The 21095-nt window shown below is 30.3% G+C and overlaps 1 protein-coding gene across 1 annotated transcript; it reads right to left on the reverse strand.

Moving 5' to 3' along the window:
* Positions 1-827: 827 nt before the first annotated feature.
* Positions 828-4689, reverse strand: LOC112767421 (probable indole-3-pyruvate monooxygenase YUCCA10). The gene is made up of 4 exons (XM_025813277.3): positions 3849-4689; positions 2653-2886; positions 1841-1966; positions 828-1162 (listed from the first exon to the last, which is right to left on the reverse strand). The coding sequence occupies exons 1-4, from the start codon at positions 4464-4466 to the stop codon at positions 953-955; spliced, it is 1188 nt and encodes a 395-aa protein (XP_025669062.1). The 5' UTR covers positions 4467-4689; the 3' UTR covers positions 828-952.
* Between the last annotated feature and the right edge of the window lie 16406 nt (positions 4690-21095).

Raw genomic sequence — 21095 nt, forward strand, 5'->3', positions numbered from 1 at the left:
TTTCACCATTCTATATACTTATAATTACTGCTCAGTTAATCAAATTCATCTTTTCATAGAAATAAGAAAAATAGAACACAACATAAAACTAATTAATATAATCAAATTTAAAAATTGATAATGATAAAAAGACAATAAAAAATCAATCCAGACAATAAAAAAATATATATCAGCAAACCATGCCATAATCCTCTAGCTCCTCGTTAGTGGCCACTTTTATTCTTTTGGATTGACCCATTTAAACTTTTAAATTTTGTTCTCATTTTTTTTAATTTAATAACTTTTAATAATTCAACTCAAATATTTCAAATTCTAACTAAAATATATTAATTTCTAATCCAATAACATATTACAAATAATTTGACCCAAAATTACTATTTCAATAATCCAAAAATTAATTTTTATTTTTAATTAAAAATGGTATATTTTTAAACAACAAACGAACTGACCCGTTTAATCTACTAAAATTATATACTATTAGATCTTTTTGGAATACTGGGTTTTGCCTTCCTGCTAAAATTTTTTATGACCCACGCACTACGATTTAGATCGGAAAAACCAAATAACTAAATCCCCACCACGTACTATTAAGCAAATATTATTCTGATTTACTTTAAATCATTATTATTTTTGTAATTATATTTATAATATTATAGAATTATTTATTATTAAAAATTTAAGGTATATAATTTAAGGATAGACTTAACATGTTAGAGTTTAAGATATAGATTTAGTTACTAAATTTTATATTTAAAAGCTGTATAGACCTTAGGAATTTACTAAATTACTTAACCTTTTAAGTATAGTAGATAAGTAAATAAATAACATAATTAAAAAGATCGAATCAATAGGATCATGTAGACTTTATTATATATTTTATATACATTGCAAAATAACTTAATCATACATACAAACAAAGTCTACAGGGGAAAGCAATACACATTTCGATCGATCAACTTTCATTGGATAAATATGAATGATTAAAAGACACCTTTAGATTGATAGAATATTGGATATGGTTTGCTATATTCTTGGCATCATAAGAAATTCCTTCTAATCCCATTTTTGAAAAACCAGCACAGTAGATTCCTTGTTCTCCCCCCCAATGATTAGGGTAGCTTGGTTTAGGCATTCCATCCTCATTGAACAGAATCTCATAATCCTGCATGCAAAAATTTTTTTGATACAATTACTCAAACAATAACTAAGTGGTCTTAGGGTCATTAGGCACATTAATCTAAATTCAACTTTTGGATTAGAGAAATATTTTTACTATACGTGCATATTAAAATTAATCAAATATATACATGTAATTTAATTTATTCTTAATATTTATTTTATATGAATAATATTAAACGGCTAACACAATTCACTCTTTTTAACTAGCACTTAACCATCAATATTTTATAAAATAATATTAAAAAAAAAGTTTAAATACACTAATAGAATTTGTATAATGACTAAAATTATTAGTCAATATAAATAAAAATTCATAACCTTTGAATTTTTTATTTTATATATATATATATATATATTCTATATTAAGGAGTAAATTTAATAATTAATTTTAATATATACTTAAAATAGTTAATATTTTTAGAGCACGGTTAGTTAATGCTTGCTCTAATAACATTTATAACAACCGATTTAATTTAATCTCTATGTGAAAAAAATTAAAACAGTACTATTAAAAAGACAACAAATAATCCGTTTAAAGAATCTAAATTTATTTTATTATGCATTTATAGAGTGAATTAAATAAAATAAAAAATAATAAGTATTGACAGTTTTTTACTAATATTTTTTTGATACTAAATATTTTTGAATTATAAATATTCACCTTAAGCCACGTCAGCACATTGGTTCTGTATCCAGTAGCAAAGATGATCATATCAAATTGAGCACGTTGTCCATTGGTAAATTGAACTGTTTTAGCTTCTTCGATGTTTAAAATAGCAGGGACGACCTGATTGAAGAGGAACATCATTATGAATTCCACCTCATCCATTGTTATTCGAGAAATTAATTTATGAAATAGATTAATTAACTTATTGATGTCGCTAATTAATACCAAATATGATGCAACCAGAAATCTCTTGTACATATATTCATTCTTCTTAAATATATTAAGCCAACTTAGTTTTCTTTACAATGGACATGATGCATGAATTGACTTAATACATAAGCTTTGTTAATCAACATCTATCTTTTAAAGGAAGAGTGAATACCCATTCGATCCCTGACAATTATTTCGAAAGGACGAGACCCAAAAAAAAAAAAACTCAATCCACCTCCTGATATTTTGTTTTTTGGGACTGATTAGTCCCTGTATAAAAAAAAATAATATTAATTTATTTTGGCACAAAAATCTCGTTATCCTTTCGAAATAATTGTCAGAGACTAAATTAGAATTTTTTTTTTTGTCAAGGACCTCGTTGTCTTTCGAAGTAATTGTCGGGACTATTTTGGATTTTTCTCTTTAAAAGAATTTGGTTTAAAGTTTTTAAAGTAAAAACTTTTCAAAAGTCAAAACATTCAATCTATTAAAAATTCCACAACTTTTGACCACTAAATCAATATAATTATATTAGAATTTGGATCCTCTAAAGTTTGAATTTCATTTTCGAGAGTAAAGTCCTAATTATTAATTACCTTCACTTGGCGATCCTTAATCTTTTTGACGCAACCCATGTCAATGATAGGAGTAGTTCCATTCTTGATTTTCATTGCAAAAGGTCCCTCCTTTGGTCTAATCAAACCATACTTAGACATATTTCCATACATTAGTTTGCTCATAAGCACCATGAACTTGTCCACCGTTTTTACCTCAAAGTGTTTCAGCATCGACATTCCCGCGTACATCGTTTCCTTACTAAAGAAATGCACCTAACAAATAATACCAAATTTTCTATCAAGTTAATTTTAGAGTTAAAAACTCGAACCATGTAACTACAATCGATGGAAGAGACATAAAAAGGTTGATACCAAATGAGTGTAAAAACGGAGAACTAATTTTCCTTTTTTATTTGTATTTTTCAAAATTATTATATTATTTAATTAGAATACACCACCGTGCGTACCCATGAATGAATAACACAAAATTACTTCACTCGTTCTTTATCCATCTAGAATTTAATTAGAGAACCAATTATCTTTTAGCCATTTAATATATATTAAGAAAAATATATTTTTTATCCCTAGTATTTGTGATTTTTTTTAAATATTTCTAACATTTAATTATATTTAATTTTGTTTCTAACGTTTTTTATTTATATATCAAAATAATCCATAGATGTTAATTCCATAAATGTTAGAGACAAAACAAAAAATATTTATAAATAATTTTAAAATAAATCGAAAATATTAAGAATAAAATTGAATGAATCTAAAATGTTAGAAATAAAATCAAATAAAATTAAATATTAGATATGTTTTTAAAAAATATTATAATTGTTAAAGACAAAAAATATATTTTATTTTATATATCAATTAATTTTTTTAAAATTATTTTTTTATTTTAAATTCTAAATTCTAACTCAATCTTGATGCTAAACATTCCAAAAAATAAGTTACAAACATAATTTTATAATAAAAAATTTATTAATATTAACTAATTAAAAATTAATTCTTGTTATTACTATTTTTCCCCAATTTTCAATTAACTTTGAAAGGAATAATAATCATCACTATATCAACTGGTAAATAAAATAGAATAAGATTTTCATCTTAATCATTTTGACCCAATCATTTTAATAAGGTTAATCTAACCCAACCTTATAAAACTAACAAAAAGATCCTGAACACACATGTAGATAAAGTTGGAATGAAAAAAAAAAAAAAAAACTTACAGGGCTTCTGACAACAATGGATGTATATGCACCACAATTTGAGAGATCATTAGCGATATCCATTCCAGAATTACCAGATCCAACAACCAAAACATTCTTTCCATAAGTGTCTCTTCCATTCAAATACTTGCTAGAATGAATGTAAACCCCTTCATACTTCTCAAGCCCCTCAATCTCAGGGATATACCCTTCACTATATTCACCGGTCGCGACCACCAAGAAATCCGAAACATATGTCTCGTAGGTTCCGGAAGATGTGTCCTTTGCAACGACCCTCCATTTGTCACTCCGTTCATAAAGAATAGCAGAGTCCACGGTGCGGTTATATTTGATATTAACATTGAAATATGCAACATAGGACTCTATGTAACGCAAGAACTGAACCCTAGTAATAAAGTTTGGTAAGCTAGCGGGAATTGGATAATGGGGTAGGCTACAAAACTTTTTGTCTAAGTGGAGTTTCAAATTATCATGGGCTCTTTTCCTAAAGAAAGATGCATTGCAATCATCTCTTTCAAGAACAATGTTAGCGATGTTGAGTCTGTTGAGGCACCCAGCGGTTGCTATTCCAGCAGGACCTGCACCCACAATCACAACAGGCACTTCAATAATCTCCATTATTAATATAATTAATATTAATTATATTATTTGGAGTTATTTAATTGGTAATGCTTGTTGTTTTTGTTTCTGGGCTTGATTTCCTAGGGTGCTGGGCACCTAGTTTTGACCAGATTCTCTAGTTGAATTTATATTGTAGCTTTAATTGTCACTAATAGGTAGCTGAGTTGTAATCCAGAGTGAAATACCCTTTTTTTGATAAATAAAATCGGGACAACCAGTTATTTTTTTGTTTGGTTTAAGTAAGTTGTTTAGCAATTTTCAGCAAATGAATATAATTTAGAAATTTTTTTGAAACATAAATAGATCTATTTACTAAATATTGTCAATTTGTTTAGAAAGATATCTTACTTTTTCTTTTTTGAGCTCTGGCAATTTGTTTATGGTTACAATTTTTAGGGTATGTGGATGGGTGGTGTGGGAATTTCTTGTTGTCAAGTTGTTATATATATATATATATATATATATATACACACGAAGACTACGATAATTATCAAGTATTATTAAAATCAAAGTTATATTTTTTTATATTTTAATAATATTTTAAAAAAATATTGTTAAATAATAAAAAATATTATTTTAATTTTAATAATATTTTTAAAAATATTATGATTACTTTAGACACCGTTTGTAACACCTTTACTATCAGAAATTACACTTCCGGCTGCGCTACTCTGATAGAAAAAAGTATTACGACTACTTTACATACTAAATATTAAAATAGGAGCCTGTGACTCGACAATGTATCGCTGATTTCTTTGAAAATCGGAAATAAATACTTTATCTTAAGAAAAATACAAGCAGACATAGATTCATATACAAGACTCCTTACATAATATCTCATAATATAATATACATATAAAACATACAACTCCTATCCCTCTTACAAACTTGTAATAACAAAGACGAGTGAAGAAAATAATCTAATTAACACAACAACATATAAACCAAACACAGTATAACTCTTCTTAATGCTTCTTCATCCGGTTCCTGAAAAGGTAAAGCTGTAGGGGGTGAGAACCTAACCACACAGTCTCACCACGGAGTTTCAAAGTTGTCATAAGAAGATATTTAATAAGAAAACTCTTTTCAAACTCAGTGATTATCGTTGCCTTATGAATCTTTTAAAAACCAATAGGTAAGCGTTCAAAACCTTTTCAAAGAAACAATATTTAATCTGTCAGAAATTTGAAACCTTTCCTTTCTTATAAGAAAATCTCAATCAGAAACCAACCACGCAATCAAACAACACAATCATTAATTCAGCACCAAAGTTCATTCTCAAATGTAGCACGCCAGGACAAACACAGACAAGACAGACAAGGAAACCACATGTTTAGGTAGCAGTTACAGCAAATAGTTCAAGTAGCAGTTAAGAACAATTTAGCAATTAGGCAAACACAAACAAGTTCAAACCCAAACAAAGCATACAAATGCATATGATGCATGTCTGTCCTATGGCTGATGAGGCTCATCTGTCGGTTATCCAGCCAACCCGACAAGTCTGAATTGACCTTAGACTGTCCCCCGACGTGCATCCCCAAGAGAGTCTATGCATAGTTTTTTCTCAAATAATCAATATTGCTCAATGGGGGTAACATTCCTAAGAATTTATATAGTGCCCGGTCACACTTACGTCATAGGGTCAACAGAGTATCGAGTTTTCAACCTGGTACACGCGGTGGCAAGCCACGGCACTTAATCCAGGGAACCTCGTATCTCAGATATTTCAAATTCATAAGCCATATAAATAATTCATTCATCATTCATCATTCATCAATATCTAAGCCGTTCTCAATATCATCATCATTCGTCAATCCATATCCCATTTCCAAATTCAATCAAAAATCACATTTCAAAGTCAATCCTCATCATCCTTCTTTCCGTTCCATTAATCAACAACCTATTCCAAAACATAATTCTTTCTTTTCTAAATAAATCAATATTAAAACATATAATGTTTAAAAACTAAATCTTTTTAAACAATTACTTTAGGCGAAACTTCCAATTTTATAAAATTTCGGCAGCATCTCCTCTAAAATTCAGACTCTGTCACCCTTTTCGGGTCCCAACCAAATTAAACCAAATGCCTGTTAATCATTTAAATCACTTCCAATTACCATTATTACAACAACAACACTCAACCCAAGGAAATTACAAAATCTAGAATTCAATCAACCAATCCTATAAATCGCAATTTAAATCATCTTCAATTGATAGCATCAATCAATAATTAAGAATCTTCGGTCTTCTCAAACAGTTTCAAACCAAACCATTCCTCAAACCCTTTTCAAATCATTTCCAAAATAGCAAATCATTCTCAATAAACAAACCGCTTTCAAATATCAAGTCCTTTCCAAATTTGTTTTAAAATCAAATTTCGATATCAAGTCAGATTCAATATCAAATCGAATTTCAATATTAAATCTTTTCTAAAATTAAATCGTTTCCAAAATTAAACTAAATGTCAATAATAAATCTCCTCCAATAATTCAAGAAAAATCACTTTAACAACATCAATCAACTAATCAAAATATCCAACTTTTTCAATCGATCAATCTATCAATCAAACTAATAATCTCATTCATCCAAAATAACTCAATTCAATTCATAAGACTTATGAAATTACAAAAAATGTATTTTACGCATTAATATCGATTTATAATAACTCTGGAAAGTAAAACAAGTTTAAGAAAAGTACCCATACCTCAGTTAGTCGAACCCATCGTTAAACGCAATGATCCCATCTTTGTTAATTTCAGCAGCGGCAGCAACACTAATAGCTCGTTAGTACCATTAATACTATCACCTATGATAATTCCATCAGCAAACAGGAATGTAACACCTTCACTATCAGAAATCACGCTTCTGGCTGTGCTACTCTGATAGCAAGAAGTATTACAACTACTTTACATACTAAATATTAAAATAGGAGTGTGTGACTCGACACTGTATCGCTGATTTCTTTGAAAACCGGAAATAAATACTTTATCTTAAGAAAAATACAAGCATGCATAGATTCATATACAAGACTCCTTACATAATATCTCATAATATAATATACATATAAAACATACAACTCCTATCCCTCTTACAAACTTGTAATAACAAAGACGAAGGAAGAAAATAATCTAATTAACACAACAACATATAAACCAAACGCAGTATATAATTCTTCTTAATGCTTCTTCATCCGGTTCCTGAAAAAGTAAAGCTGTAGGGGGGTGAGAACCTAACCACACGGTCTCATTATTTTCAAATTTCCAGAACTTTAAATCATAAATAGAAAAATAATCCATAGGTGTAGAGTTTGGATAAAAACCTTAATTTATTTCAAGTCCAATTAATTGCCTTTAATTATTTTCAATAAAAATAATTTCTAAAATTAAAACCATAAATAAATATATAATTTGAGATTGATTCAAAATAGGACTTTTCAAAAGTCTTGGGTCTTACATCCTACCCATCTTATAAAAATTTTCGTCCTCGAAAATTGATATAAAATAAAAGAGATTTCATATTACTTCACTCTTGAACTTATTTAAAGATATATATATATATATATATATATATATATATATATATATATATATATATAGTTTCAAATACCAGGATTTTCATATGGCATAAGGGTATTAAAGGGTATAAGTGTGATGCAAACAGAAGTTACAAAATAGGCTTGATGTACAAGATAATATGTTTTCAAACATGTGATGGTAAGGCAAGGCGTCAAAAGGTATGAAACCTGCCGGGGTTTAAACGATGTACTTAACGTCCACATACTGATCTCATACCAACTTCAGAGATTCAACTATTCAAACTTCAACATAACTTATCTCCACCATTTTCAACCGTATTTCATTGGGCAACTCATCTGACGGTTCTTAACTTCGTTAAACACTTTGCAAACCTTATTACTGGTCATAAATTTCACATCAACAGAACTATGTCATGTAAAACAAGGTTCCACGATTCCCTATGATGTCGTACATTTACGAGTTTCACCTTTTGCGTTCACCAAACGTACCCTAAAGAATTAATATGTCGTTTACTAAGTCCAACAGTCACACAAGATACCAAAACTAATCTTGAGTATACACAGAAGGATAACAGACCTTAGAAAAGAAAGAAAAGCGGCAAGGATCGTATTCGCGAGAATTTGAAAGAATTGTTGAAATCATAAGTAGACAAGAATAAACAAGTAATGAAGAATGCTGGAAAGAGAATCAACTGATAACTTTAAGGGTAACTCTCGAGTCGAAGGAATTCGATAGGACCTATAAGATGAAAAACAACACAGTATTTTGAAACCAATTTAAGCTGAATCAAAAAAATATGAGGTTTACAGAAGAAGAATATCCAAACCAAAGACAAAGTTTATAGAACTCAAGAGTATGGTTTAAAAATATTTTCGAATGCATTGTTCGTAAAGAATGGAAAACTTAAGAGGAAATCATTTCATGTTCTAAAAGAGAAAATGGGTAACAAAAATCCTTCAAAAGATTAATAAAAGCATAAATGTTGCATTATTTCAATATAAATTCAAGTGGAAATAGATTACACAAATTTTTTAAATGGAAAGATTAATTTGGCTAAGAACAAAATTGTATTTTCTCTTCTTTTTCAAGCATGTATGAAAACTACAATCTTGTTGGAAGAAAACCTGACATAAAGTTTTACTCATAAAAGAAAAGATGATGCATTACAATCAAATAGGTTTAAATCACATACAGAAATTTTCAGAGTATAAGGTAAAGGAGTGTTGGCTGAATTGAAAGCGATTTTATTAAAACTTCAATAGACGGTTATATCGCTCCAAAATAAGTTCAAATCACATCAAAGAGAGGCACTACTCAAGTAAAGCAATTTAAAGTTAGGGACAACTTTGCATAAGAATAAATCAAAACTTGTTTAAAAAGGTTTAAACCAAAACTCCAGTAATATACTTGAAGTCACAACTTTATAAGGATGCTCAATAATATTAAGATATGCTAAAAAGGAAACTAACTCATTTTAAGAAAGGAACTTAAATCAAAGGATTTCAATTAGGATTCTTAAAACATGTCATTCATAGAAACGAAAAGTTTAAAAAGGAACTCAGCAACTTAAAAAGTTGATTCAAAACTTAAATTTCTTCAAAAGAACTCAAATCTTCGTCAAAATGGTCCAAAACAAAATTTTGAAAGTATACTTGGAATAACCACCTCGCAAAAAAATCATTTAAGAAAATTACGATGCGCTTAAAAGGAAATCAGCCCATGGAAGAAAGAATCTTTAAATCAAGGGAATTTGAACAAGAACTCACTAGGCATGGATTATCAAATAAGTTTCCAATTGGTCCAAAGGAATACAAAACGCATCAGGAAAGAAAAATTAATCAATAGAAAATTCTCAAGAAAGAATCTTTGACTAAAGAAAGACAAATAAAAGGACAAATGGTGCATTAGATGGAAACGAATTCAAGTTGACTCGGATGAGCATGAGATTCACAAGAAATGGAAAACTAAGACTAATGATGACGTTCAAAAAAAAGTAAGAGAGTAATTAAAAATAGAATCAAATATGACATTCTCAGAAATGAAAAGCTTAAGGAAGAAATTGGTCTATTCACAAGAAGAAAGACACGAGTCCAACATTTTTTCTAAAATAACAACAATTGCATAAACAATGTAGTATGCTAAACCAAATTCAAATTAAAAATAAAATAGGTGAAGTTTACCAAACAAAAACCAACTGGGAAGAGATAAAAATCTTTCTTTGAAAAATATCTAAATATATAATCAAATAAGGATATTCATAAAAGATGTAATAAAATTGTTAGAAAATCAAATTGTATTTAAAGTATATATACATTTCCATAAATCAGTGAAGAAACAGGCGAGGTATTGGAAACAATTAGTTTTAAACTGTATAAGAAAATTTCAACGTTTATATAAAGAAGTATATATCAAATTAAAAGCGATTGTATATTTCAAATCAAAAGCGGTTTTGTTAAGATTTAAAGAATGGCTGTAATTATCGTCAAATAAGAAGAAAACTAAGTTACAATTTGTTTACAAAGGACTCGAAATATGAACTTAAAAAGGTGTACTGCATCAAAACAGATTCAAGAGGAAGTGCCTAAATAAAGAAGGTAAATACGCCAAGGGTTTTAAATAGGCATATGCAGTCAGGATCAAATAAGGGTTTTAAAACGTGTATTTTTAAGATGGTTCACAAATAAAAATTTTAACTTTAATAGAAAACCAGATATTTATTTCTTCCACTGATGATACTAAATCATTTTTTAATCTTTAGATTACTGATCCCATATTCCTTAATTTTGACTCTTATATTTCTCAATCTTAAAAGATATAATTTATGCACTTGAATGATAAAGTTCTTTTGTTGAAAAAAGTGGAAAAAACCTATAAAATTTGATATGGTTCAATTTCAACTGTTGGCTTCCTCATTTGCTTCAGATTGGAGCTATTTATCTCTTATATTTCTAATCATTGAATGATACCTTTTTATGCATTCAATTTTAAAAAATGATCTCTTATATTTCTAATCATTGAATGATACATTTTTATCCAGTGCTTTTGACATATGGTTATGCTTATTGATCTCTTTCTGTCTTTCATATTCTCATTTGTTGATTCACAGTTTTTTCACATTTCTTTGGCCTATTGTATTACTTTTTTACAGAATTTGTTTTATTAACCGAAATCTATTTTTTCTTTCACCCTTTTAAATATATATCTTTTTTTCTTTTGAGCTCAATTTTTGAACTTTATTGATGGCCACTTTGTTTTTTGGTATTTCATTACATAGATAGATAATTATCTTGTGTGTATCGTCATTGGGAATATGATATATTTTCTATTGGAAATATAATTATAAAGGAAGCCTAATCAAATAATGATGTCTATACTAAAAGGTGTCCTCATCTGAGTCTACCACTCCTAAATCTATGCATATGTTTTCTTTTTATTTTTAGTTCTCACCTTTCTCTAGGTGTTACTTCATGTTGTCTTTGTTATTTGTCTCTTCTCTCTCATCCTCTTATCATCCCATCCTCTCTTCTCCTATTAACTTAAAATTTATATAGAAGATAACTTAGGGTTAATATAGCTTACCATTTATATACTTTATTTGTGTATCAATTGTTGTTATCTTAGGTCCTATATATAGGATTATTTAGTGGAGCCCGCAAATATCTTTCGATTGATATCTAAGGTCAATCAACATCAATATCTTTCAAATGTCTATCTTGCTTCTTTTTTTCACTCCCAAAATAAGGGTTCTATGGATTTCAAAATTCAAATTACTCAATTGATTTGTGTTTATAAATAAAGGCAGAACCCGTTGATCATGGCAGATTTTTCTCACATTCATATTGCTATTGTATGTGTTTCTTAGTTGGTGTTTGATTGATTGAAATCTCTTTTCTCTTTCATCCATTTAATTGCATTTCAATATGACAACTGCCATGATATGGTTAATAAGATTAATCCTGAGAAGGAAGCATGGAACCTCAAAGTTAGGGTGATTAGGCTTTGGACTGTTCCTACTTTCACTGGTCAGCTTCTCCCAAATTCCATGGAGATGATTTTGGTTGATGAATCTGTGAGTTATAGTGGTCTAAATCTATTAAAATTTTTTGGCTGTTTGTTTTTTGTATTTAGATGTGTTTCTCCTTACCTTTTTTATATCGAGGTCTAAAATTTTATTTCATTTAAATTTGTTTTTCTGTTTATTCAATTTGTCATTTATCATATTTTTAGTATAATTTATGTTGATTGGTAGGGGTGCAAGATACAAGCTACTCTTCGGAAGACTATGATTTACAGGTTCAAACAACTTTTCTCCGAGGGTCGAGTATATGTAATGAAGCTCTTCTCTGTTGTGCCAAACCAAGGATCTTATAGGGCCACTTGGCATCAGTTTAAGTTGATTTTCCAATTTAGGACCACTGTTTGGGATGTATCTGTGATTTTATTCCAAAATTTGCTCTTACAATCTCTCCATTCACTGAACTTTTGGAAACCAAAGAGGATTTCGGTTTTTTAGTTGGTATGTTGTGCTATTTGCTCATACTTTTTTGTCTGGAATGATTGCAGTCTTGTTTCTTTGTGATTTGTAGAATGTTGCTTTGTTAAAAGTCTTAATCTCAGGTCGTAATGCTCATACCATATCATACAAAGCTGGAAAACCTCCACAGGAAGTAAGATTACCGCCTTCCCAGGCCTACAAGAATAGACGAAGCTAGCTGGTCACCTGCTTTCGGTAACTCATGCGAACTCTCTCCCTGGGTATACACAGACCACGACTAGAGAGAATGGCTCCAGTGGCTACATTTATGTTAAGTCTGGTCACTCGGGCCGTTGTACCTTTTCATTATGGTATGGTATTGTCAGATTCGAACATAGGGCTACTTTATTTGTTTGCCATATCTTCGTTAGGTGTTTATGGAATTATTACAGCAGGTTGGTCTAGTAATTAGGGGGCGGCCGTTCGATCGCCTATGAGACTAGGACCCATAGGTCAAAAATGGGTTAGTACCGCAGGTGTTGAACGATCTACACTCTTGTTACCGGGGAAAGCTCCAACTTGAGGCTTTAGACAATGATAATTGTCGTGGGCCCTTCACTTTCATTACATCGATGTGGATTGCCTCGTGAAATAGCGATAGAGATTGGACCACTTACCTTTTTGTAATTCGTGGTCTAATTAGACAGCATCTTGCTTTGAACATAGGGGTTGCTGCAAGTGTGAGACATAAATGAGCCTTCTATTCTAAAAGGGATTCATTGAATCAATTTACCTCCGAGACACGAAGCAAGTTGAGCGAAGCGAGGGGAGCTAACGCCTTTACCTTACATAGAAGAGATTAGATGTTAGCACCTTAAGCTCTCTTTCTTAACTATCTACTGTACCAGTGAAGTAGCCCATGGGTATGGGATACGAGCGATTCTGAGTCTTATTGCTTTCACGTAGTCAATGTAGGTACGTACTTACTCATTTACTCATATAGCTGAAAGATGTTTACTTTTATTCCATATCTCTTGATCTTAGATACTATATTTGACTCTCTATCTCTATAAGACAATAGCAGGACTTGCCAGCATGAGAGGAGTGAACCATGTCTATCTGTTGGGAAAGCCCCTTTATTAGTAAGGCGATATGCTCTCCAATGCAGTAGATCAGTGGACCGGAAGATTAGTCATTATTTCTTAATAGTTTTTTTTAATATTTATTTCAGATGTGGTGGGTCTGTTGGTCTCTGTGTCGGAAGAGAAAGAATATGATAAAGATGAAAAGAAGATGAAGATGGCTGTGATGGAACTTGCTGAAAATGAGTTAGTGTTCTTTAATTTCTACCTCTTCCTCTTATTGAGATTCTTTTTTGTTTTCCGTGTGTTTGTATAATCAAGTTTCTAATAGTGTAGGTGATTTTGTTGGTTGTTTTCAGTCATAGGATTCGGTGTGCCTTATTTGGTGAATATGTTGATGAACTTAATCGATTTCTGTCTTCTGGGTATGCTGAACAGCCAGTTGTGGTTTTACAACTTGCTAAAGTTAAGGTTTTTAGAAGTTTGTATCATGTAAATTTCATTTCAGGTGTGTCAGTTATCCAAGATCACTTGGTTTTACCACTATATTCCTGTAACCAATGTATCTATTTTTTATTTTCAGGTAGAGTTGGACTTCAGAATGTTATGTTTGCATCAAAGCTTGGATTTAATCTTGACATCCCAGAGGTGGCAGCTTTTCGAAAAAAAGTATTTTTGTACATGTAGTTTCTGTTGTGTTTTTTGTTGTTGTTGCTGTCATTGTTTACTTATTTAAGTTGGTGCTGTATTTATTAACAGTTCTATTCCACATGGAGTTAGTGCATCCCAACCCATTGGCATTGTTGGATCTGGAAAAAATATCGGAATAGAAGATGATTTTATGAAGCTCACACCTAGGTGTACTGTGAAGTCGCTTGATGATAACAATCGGGTTGGAACCAGTTTAATTTTTTTTATCATGTTTACTCTTGATAATTTGTGTTAATTTTTTTTCTATTCGTTAGTAAATACTGCTTTGTTTTGGAATGATATTAATCCTTTTGTCCTCCTTTGTACCTGAAAATACTATGCTGTTAGTATTTATTTTAGTTTTTCAGTTTTAGTTTGTATTACAACTATCTTTGGTTATAATGTCTTAACATTTATAGACCTGGTCTTATATTTTTAGGTTGGAACTTTTGTTGTACTAGCGAAGATAGCTGAAATAGTTGAAGATGGTCCTTGGTGGTACTCTGCTTGTATGTGTGGCAGAGGTGTTCAGGCAGAATCTGGGATTTACTTTTGTCAATTTTACAACATCCATGTTACAAATGTGACTCTTAGGTATAAATATTTTACAATTCTTCCTTTGTGCTTTGTTAAATAGTGAATTATTTCTGCGTAGTTGTTAACCTTAGGCCAGTATTTATGTGCATCTTAAAAAAATCCAGGTTTAGAGTGAAGGTGTTGGTTGAGGATTCAACTAGTGTTTCTATTTTTTTCCTCTTTGATCGTGAGGCAAGTTACCTACTGAATAAGACTTGTGCCCAGCTGTTTGAACAACATCTTAAGGATGTTGATGTAAGTCAATCGAATGCTATATTCTTTTTATCTACTGAGTTTATTGTTAAAGAGTTTTCTTATCCTTCGATTTCTACCGATTCATTTTTTCTGTTGTGTCTATTTTATATTGTTCATAGGTTGTGTTTGGCACACAGTCTCCTCCTATATTCCAAGAAATTATTGGAAAAATTATACTATTCAAGGTTCTTAGTAGGCCTGTTGGGATGGAGAAATTCAAAGGGACTTATCCAGTGAGGTGTGTTTGTGATGATGCTGCAATAGTTTGAATGTTTGAGCTCTCTGGTTCAGATTTGAGTCCTAAAAAGGTATAAAACGGAATTCGCACCTATTGTTTCTATTTAATAAATTCTTTCTTAAATTTTTCATTTTTTGGTTGTTCCACCTTTATTCATGTCTTATATCGGATGTGCTTTGTATTATCCAAGGCTGGGTTTGTACCAAAAGGAGAGGGATCATTTGGGGAACTCTCTAAGGTTACCAAATCACCGAATTTAGGATTGACTCCTTCCAGCTGCTCTGAGCTCTTTGTTGGTTCGCCTCAATATACCTTAAAGGAATCAAGTGTTGTTAACTTGGGAGTTGATGAAGATGCTAAGGTTCCATGCTTCCAGTTTCTTCTATTATTTTTTTGTATTACTTTTCACCCTTTTTTGAGTTGTGTTTAAATTGAACCTAATATGTTGTGTCATTTAATAGTGTCCTCTCCTCAAGAGAAAGTCTGCTGATGCTGTGGTGGATAAGTTAAATGAAGTGGATAGTTCTGAAAATTCATGCGATGAAGTTGATGAAAGTGAAGAGGTGAGTAGTGTTGCCAATTTTTTTTTGACAGGGCGCTTAATTTTATGATCAAGTTCTTTTGACTAGAACTCATTAATTATCCCTCTAATTAGGTTTATATTTTCATGCAATTATTTACACTAGGAGTATGTGGTTGGCCTTAATCGAGGCTCTCTTGATGCTGAGAAAGATGTGAAGCCTTCGTTGAAGAGGTTGAGAAGATTCTTGAGGCTACAATTTGATGAAGCTGATGAGTCTCGTGGCTCGGGGAATGATGGCTCCTCTAGACATGGGGTTAATTGAGGTGGCTGCCCATAGTAGTTAACTAGAGCTACTGATTAGGATTAATCTAGGGCATTAGGTATTTTGGTTGTGTCCATGTAATAGTATTTGATGCATTGGATTGTAGTGGATGAGAATATGTGTGTGTTTTCATGTTTTGTATAAGTTGTTTGGATTGTTTTTTGGGCATCTTTCTCATGTAATAGATTAAGTGCTAGGGTATGGACACGATATCATTAGCCACTAGGCAAATTAGCTATTTAGCCTTTTATGTTTGTACTTATTTCTTTGAAATTCAATAAAATGCAGTAGCTCTTTTATGATATAAAAATCTCTCCTTCCACAATTTAGTTTATTTCGTAACTTATGTGGTTTTGCCAAGTGAATGCTTTATGGTATTTAGATGACACAATATTCATGTGTTGTTGAATTGATTTGTACTTTCTTGATATATCTATATTGAATAGGTTGGAAGTGATCTTTTGGCCATTTCTTTTGTTTTGATGGATTTCTTAGGTGCATTTTGCCTAGAATGACTAATGTAGCTTAGGTGTTAAAAAAGTTCATTCTTTGTTAAAATGATGAGAAGGATATATGTACACCACAAAATCAGTCATGATTTTCTATTCGACTGTTTGTTTTTTTATTAGATAAAGTAATTTAAAAACATTTGGATCTTATTGGCTCTCTCATGTCAATTTGAGAGTCAAATACGCAATTCTCTGAATACACAATTTTGACATTAACGGCACAAAATTATAAGTAAAAATTTTTAACAAAAAAAAATTTCATTCTCTTGTGACTCAACTCGAACAGTTTACTTATGATTAGTTGATTTACTGTAGAGTAAGTTTAACTATATATTTTATAATAATAACTCTGTTCTCATTGTCACTGTATACGGAAACACTATGTTTTTTTGAATATAATGAATGGTGTATTCACTATATTTTACCCAATTACTGTTGAATCCATTTTTCAATATATGTTGAATATGTAAATTGTAAATAGGTAAAAAAATTTTGCATCATGTCATAATGTAAAGATTAGCAGCAGCAGCATGCGCTAGACCATTCAATCCATGAAGTTCTCTATATTCAGAAAGACCACCAAATTTTGGATGAAGCTTATACATACAAACTTTGTCACTTCATAATAACATAGACGTTGAAAACACTATAATATTAACAATACACTTCATGAGTTCAAAATATGGTGAATGTATATTTTAGGATCCCAATCAATCACAAGCTTTAAGATCTTTGAATTGTCATATCTATTCGGCGGTTTTGCAAGGAGTCTATCTTCAGGATAATGGTGTTATTTTCCTTTAAGTTATAAGTTTGACAACATTCGGCCCAATCCACCCCGAATTTTCACTCTGTATTTCTTCTTCCTTGACTTTTGAGTAGATGGAAAAAAAGACGTTGTTACCTCCGCTAGATGATGGACCAACGATTTGCCAAATTGAACCATGTCCAAATGGAATGAGATGTGCAGCAAAACTAGCACCCATGTACTGCAAAAAATGAAGCATTGTTAGTGTTTTGGGAGAAATTATTAAGGTTATGTATTGTAAATGGATAATCAAAATTTGATGTGTTTGCATAAAATTGATATGAATTATTTAGAATGAACTTACCAATCTACTTTTGGTCACGTCAGTACGTGTCAATCTCTTTCTATAGGAAATCTGTGGATTGTACGTGCTTGAGGATAGTTTAAATTGTTAGTCTCCATCCTAAAATTTATCTCAATGTTATCTAGAAATAAAATTTATGGATAAATACATAAATTAAGTGTCACATTACCTATTGTCAGCTGTTTCTTCTCTTTCATAACTGTCTTTGCTCAACTCAATGATTGAATTGCTTTCATCAGACATAATTATTGGATTGTTAGGGTTATTACCCTCCATTGTCGAATCTTCATCCTCATCTGATGAGTCTTGAAGCTCGGATGGTTAAGACCCAGACAGTATCATAACATCAGGTGAGGAAGAGTCACTGTTGCTGCTGTAATCTAGATGAAATGCTCTTTTGACATTGTTTAGTGTGTTTTGGTCTAATCGGTCCCCCCACATAATAGTTTTTATCAGAAAAAATTTTAATTGGTTGGTTCATTTCATTGAAAAGTAAAAGGAAAAATATCCCAAAACCCGCATAGGTAAACTGTATAGTATTTCCTCTCGCGACAAAATAAAATTCCCTAATCAGCTCGAATGAACTCTTAGTTATAGCCTTCTGTTTATTTTTACTCTCTATATCCAACACTAAGCAATTATCTCACTCATAAATTACGTAGCATGAGGACCCTAAATCATGCCCATAAATTGCTTCAAAACACAATGGTAGAGCTCTGTCTCCCTATATTACATGTTACAGTTCAAATTAAATGCTGCAACTTACATGCTATTTACGATACATGACATAATATTATATATATTTAGTTACCTGCCCGTCATATAGTCGAAACCTCAGAGTTGCTTCTTTTCCTTGTATCCAGTGTTGTTGGGTTGCCAGAAACCTCCTGAGAGCATATAACAGTACCATAATAAGTTAGTGAGACTTCGATTATTTGCAGCATAAGAAATGGACTTGTGCCGACTTAAGTAAATAGTCATCTTAAAATCAACTATTCTTTTGATGGGTATATATTTTTAATTACTTAAAATCATTTTAATAAGATCTGGATGCCTTATATTATTGATCTTTCCATTCTAATTAAAATTTCTCAAAAAGTAAAAAAAAAAAAAGAATCAATAGGGCAAAACTTAAGAAGCAAAATACTTCAAGGACACCTACAGTTTTCCTTTTTTTAAATACAACAACAACAACCACTATATAAATTAATTAAGGGAGCAAAGAACAGATAAAAAGATAATATACGCCAATAATAATCCTAAACATTAGCAGCGACCCAACAAGAATCAAATTAAAGATGCTAAACTCCCCAGGTTACGATCTTGAAACACAAAATTTGATTAGCATACATGTACCATCCAAGGTTCAATCACCTAATTTGACCCTTCTCTAATAAGGATTCAGATTTTTACCTGTTGGCATCATTCCTGTCTGTATGCACTGCCATCAAATTTTATGATGTTGTAAACTGCGTTCTCAGCACTGAAGAATAGACCAACGATTTTTTCTCTTAGTACAAAATATTATATTAGAATAATTAATTAAAAAAAAGGAATTTTTTTGTTTCTTTTTGTGTTAAGAGAGACGGTTAGAAGTTAGAGAGATAGGAACATTTCATATGGATAGTGCAAACCTTGCTTTGTTCTTCGGAAGGATCTTGGATAGATACTGCTAGTCTAGATTCTTCTTTTGTACTTCTACTCCTTGCTTTCTAATGTTTGGTTTGCCTTGCTCACTAAAGACAGAGGAGTTACACTCTTTCATTCTCCTGGACTCTAAAGGAAAATTCAATGCAATTATTTTAGCATGTGCGTTTAGTTTAGATAGACCAAAAGGTATCTTTTACTTTACATATGTGTATTTTTTATTTTCTTGGGCCCAACTTTGGGTCTTCTTTAATTTTTTCAATTTGTTGTTGAAAAAAGCTACAACAATAATAGAAGTATAATGTCCAAAATTAGTTTTAGTATTTAAAGTATATAAGTATAAGTTCCGGAATCAATTTAGGAATAAGATAGTTTATTACAGTGCACAAAATGAGTTAAATAAACATTATTATTAAAAAATGTCTCTTTTATATAGGATTAAAGGTTTTTTTTATTATCTTTGTGTAGTATCTTTTTTTTTGTAGTAATCTGATATTGTGAATTATGAGTATTCTTCTATTGATTTTTTAAAATTTGCTCATCATATTTGCTTTATTTATTTATTTATTTATTTTCTTTTAAAATTTCAGTTCCTGTGATAAATGAATAAAGTGGTAAAGAAATCTGAACTGAAAAATCTATAGTTAGCCAATGACATAAATTACTTCAATCCAAGCCAAGTTTGATAAAATATGACATATAAAAAATGGTTATATAAACAATAATTATAATTAATGAGATTAAAAATTAAGAAAACTTTTGGTACATAATAACTTATTAATCAGTACAGTTATTTTGTGAATGTCATGCTAATATATCTTTTATTTGATTCCAAAAAATTTATTCAAAACAACTACATAAAAAGTTATATAAAAACTACTAAAATAATGAAATTGTTAAGAATTGTTTTTTGTTGAGTTGGGTTAAATATCAACTATTTTTTTTATGGGTATTTATTTTTAATTACTTAAAATCATTTATGTTTGTCAATATCTCTACGAAGCAAAGTATGATGAACAAAAAATAAAAAGATAAAAACTTAAAAAAATAGGGGCCTTTTTAACCAATAGGCATGCTAAAAAATACAGATAAGAAGCAATGGCTGAATTCAAATATAGCACAATAATAAATTCACAAACTACATACATTTAGATGTTAACACTATTAGTATTTCAATAATTCAATATTTATCTGATAGTATAATACTAGAAATTTTAGATTGAAATAACTAAAGTAAAATTATAGCCTCTGTTAATTCAGAATTGAAATTCACTGCAAAATTATTTTCAATTTTTTTTACACAAAATGTTATTATTATAAACAAAGTAGCTAAATTTAATATATTTAAAATAATATTGAAGAAGCTAAGTTTAATATATTTAAAATAATATTTTGGAATTCAAAACTTAGTCCATGAAGGTGATGTTTTTTTAAAGAAAAATTTAGCTAATTTACTAACCAACCATGGTTAGTAAAGTACCTCTTGATTACTGTGATGGAAGTCATCATTTCACAATTCATATTTTAAAGTAGCCTCATTTGTTAACACAGCTACTTCATGCAGAGGAAGTATAGTTTACAACTATTTATTGGTTTTTTACTTAGAGTTAATAATACCAAAAAAAAAAGTAAATGTCATTGTCAAGCATTAATGTTTGTTTT

Source organism: Arachis hypogaea, chromosome 17 (genome assembly GCF_003086295.3).
Source record: "Arachis hypogaea cultivar Tifrunner chromosome 17, arahy.Tifrunner.gnm2.J5K5, whole genome shotgun sequence".
Lineage (NCBI taxonomy): Eukaryota > Viridiplantae > Streptophyta > Magnoliopsida > Fabales > Fabaceae > Arachis > Arachis hypogaea.

Excerpts from the sequence above, each read along its gene's own strand:
- LOC112767421 (XM_025813277.3), bottom strand. The coding sequence starts at position 4,466 with ATGGAGATTATTGAAGTGCCTGTTGTGATTGTGGGTGCAGGTCCTGCT. Across the intron at positions 2,887-3,848 it reads CCATTGTTGTCAGAAGCCCT|GTGCATTTCTTTAGTAAGGA; the intron begins GTAAGTTTTTTT and ends ATTATTTGTTAG. Across the intron at positions 1,163-1,840 it reads ATGTGCTGACGTGGCTTAAG|GATTATGAGATTCTGTTCAA; the intron begins GTGAATATTTAT and ends TTTTGCATGCAG.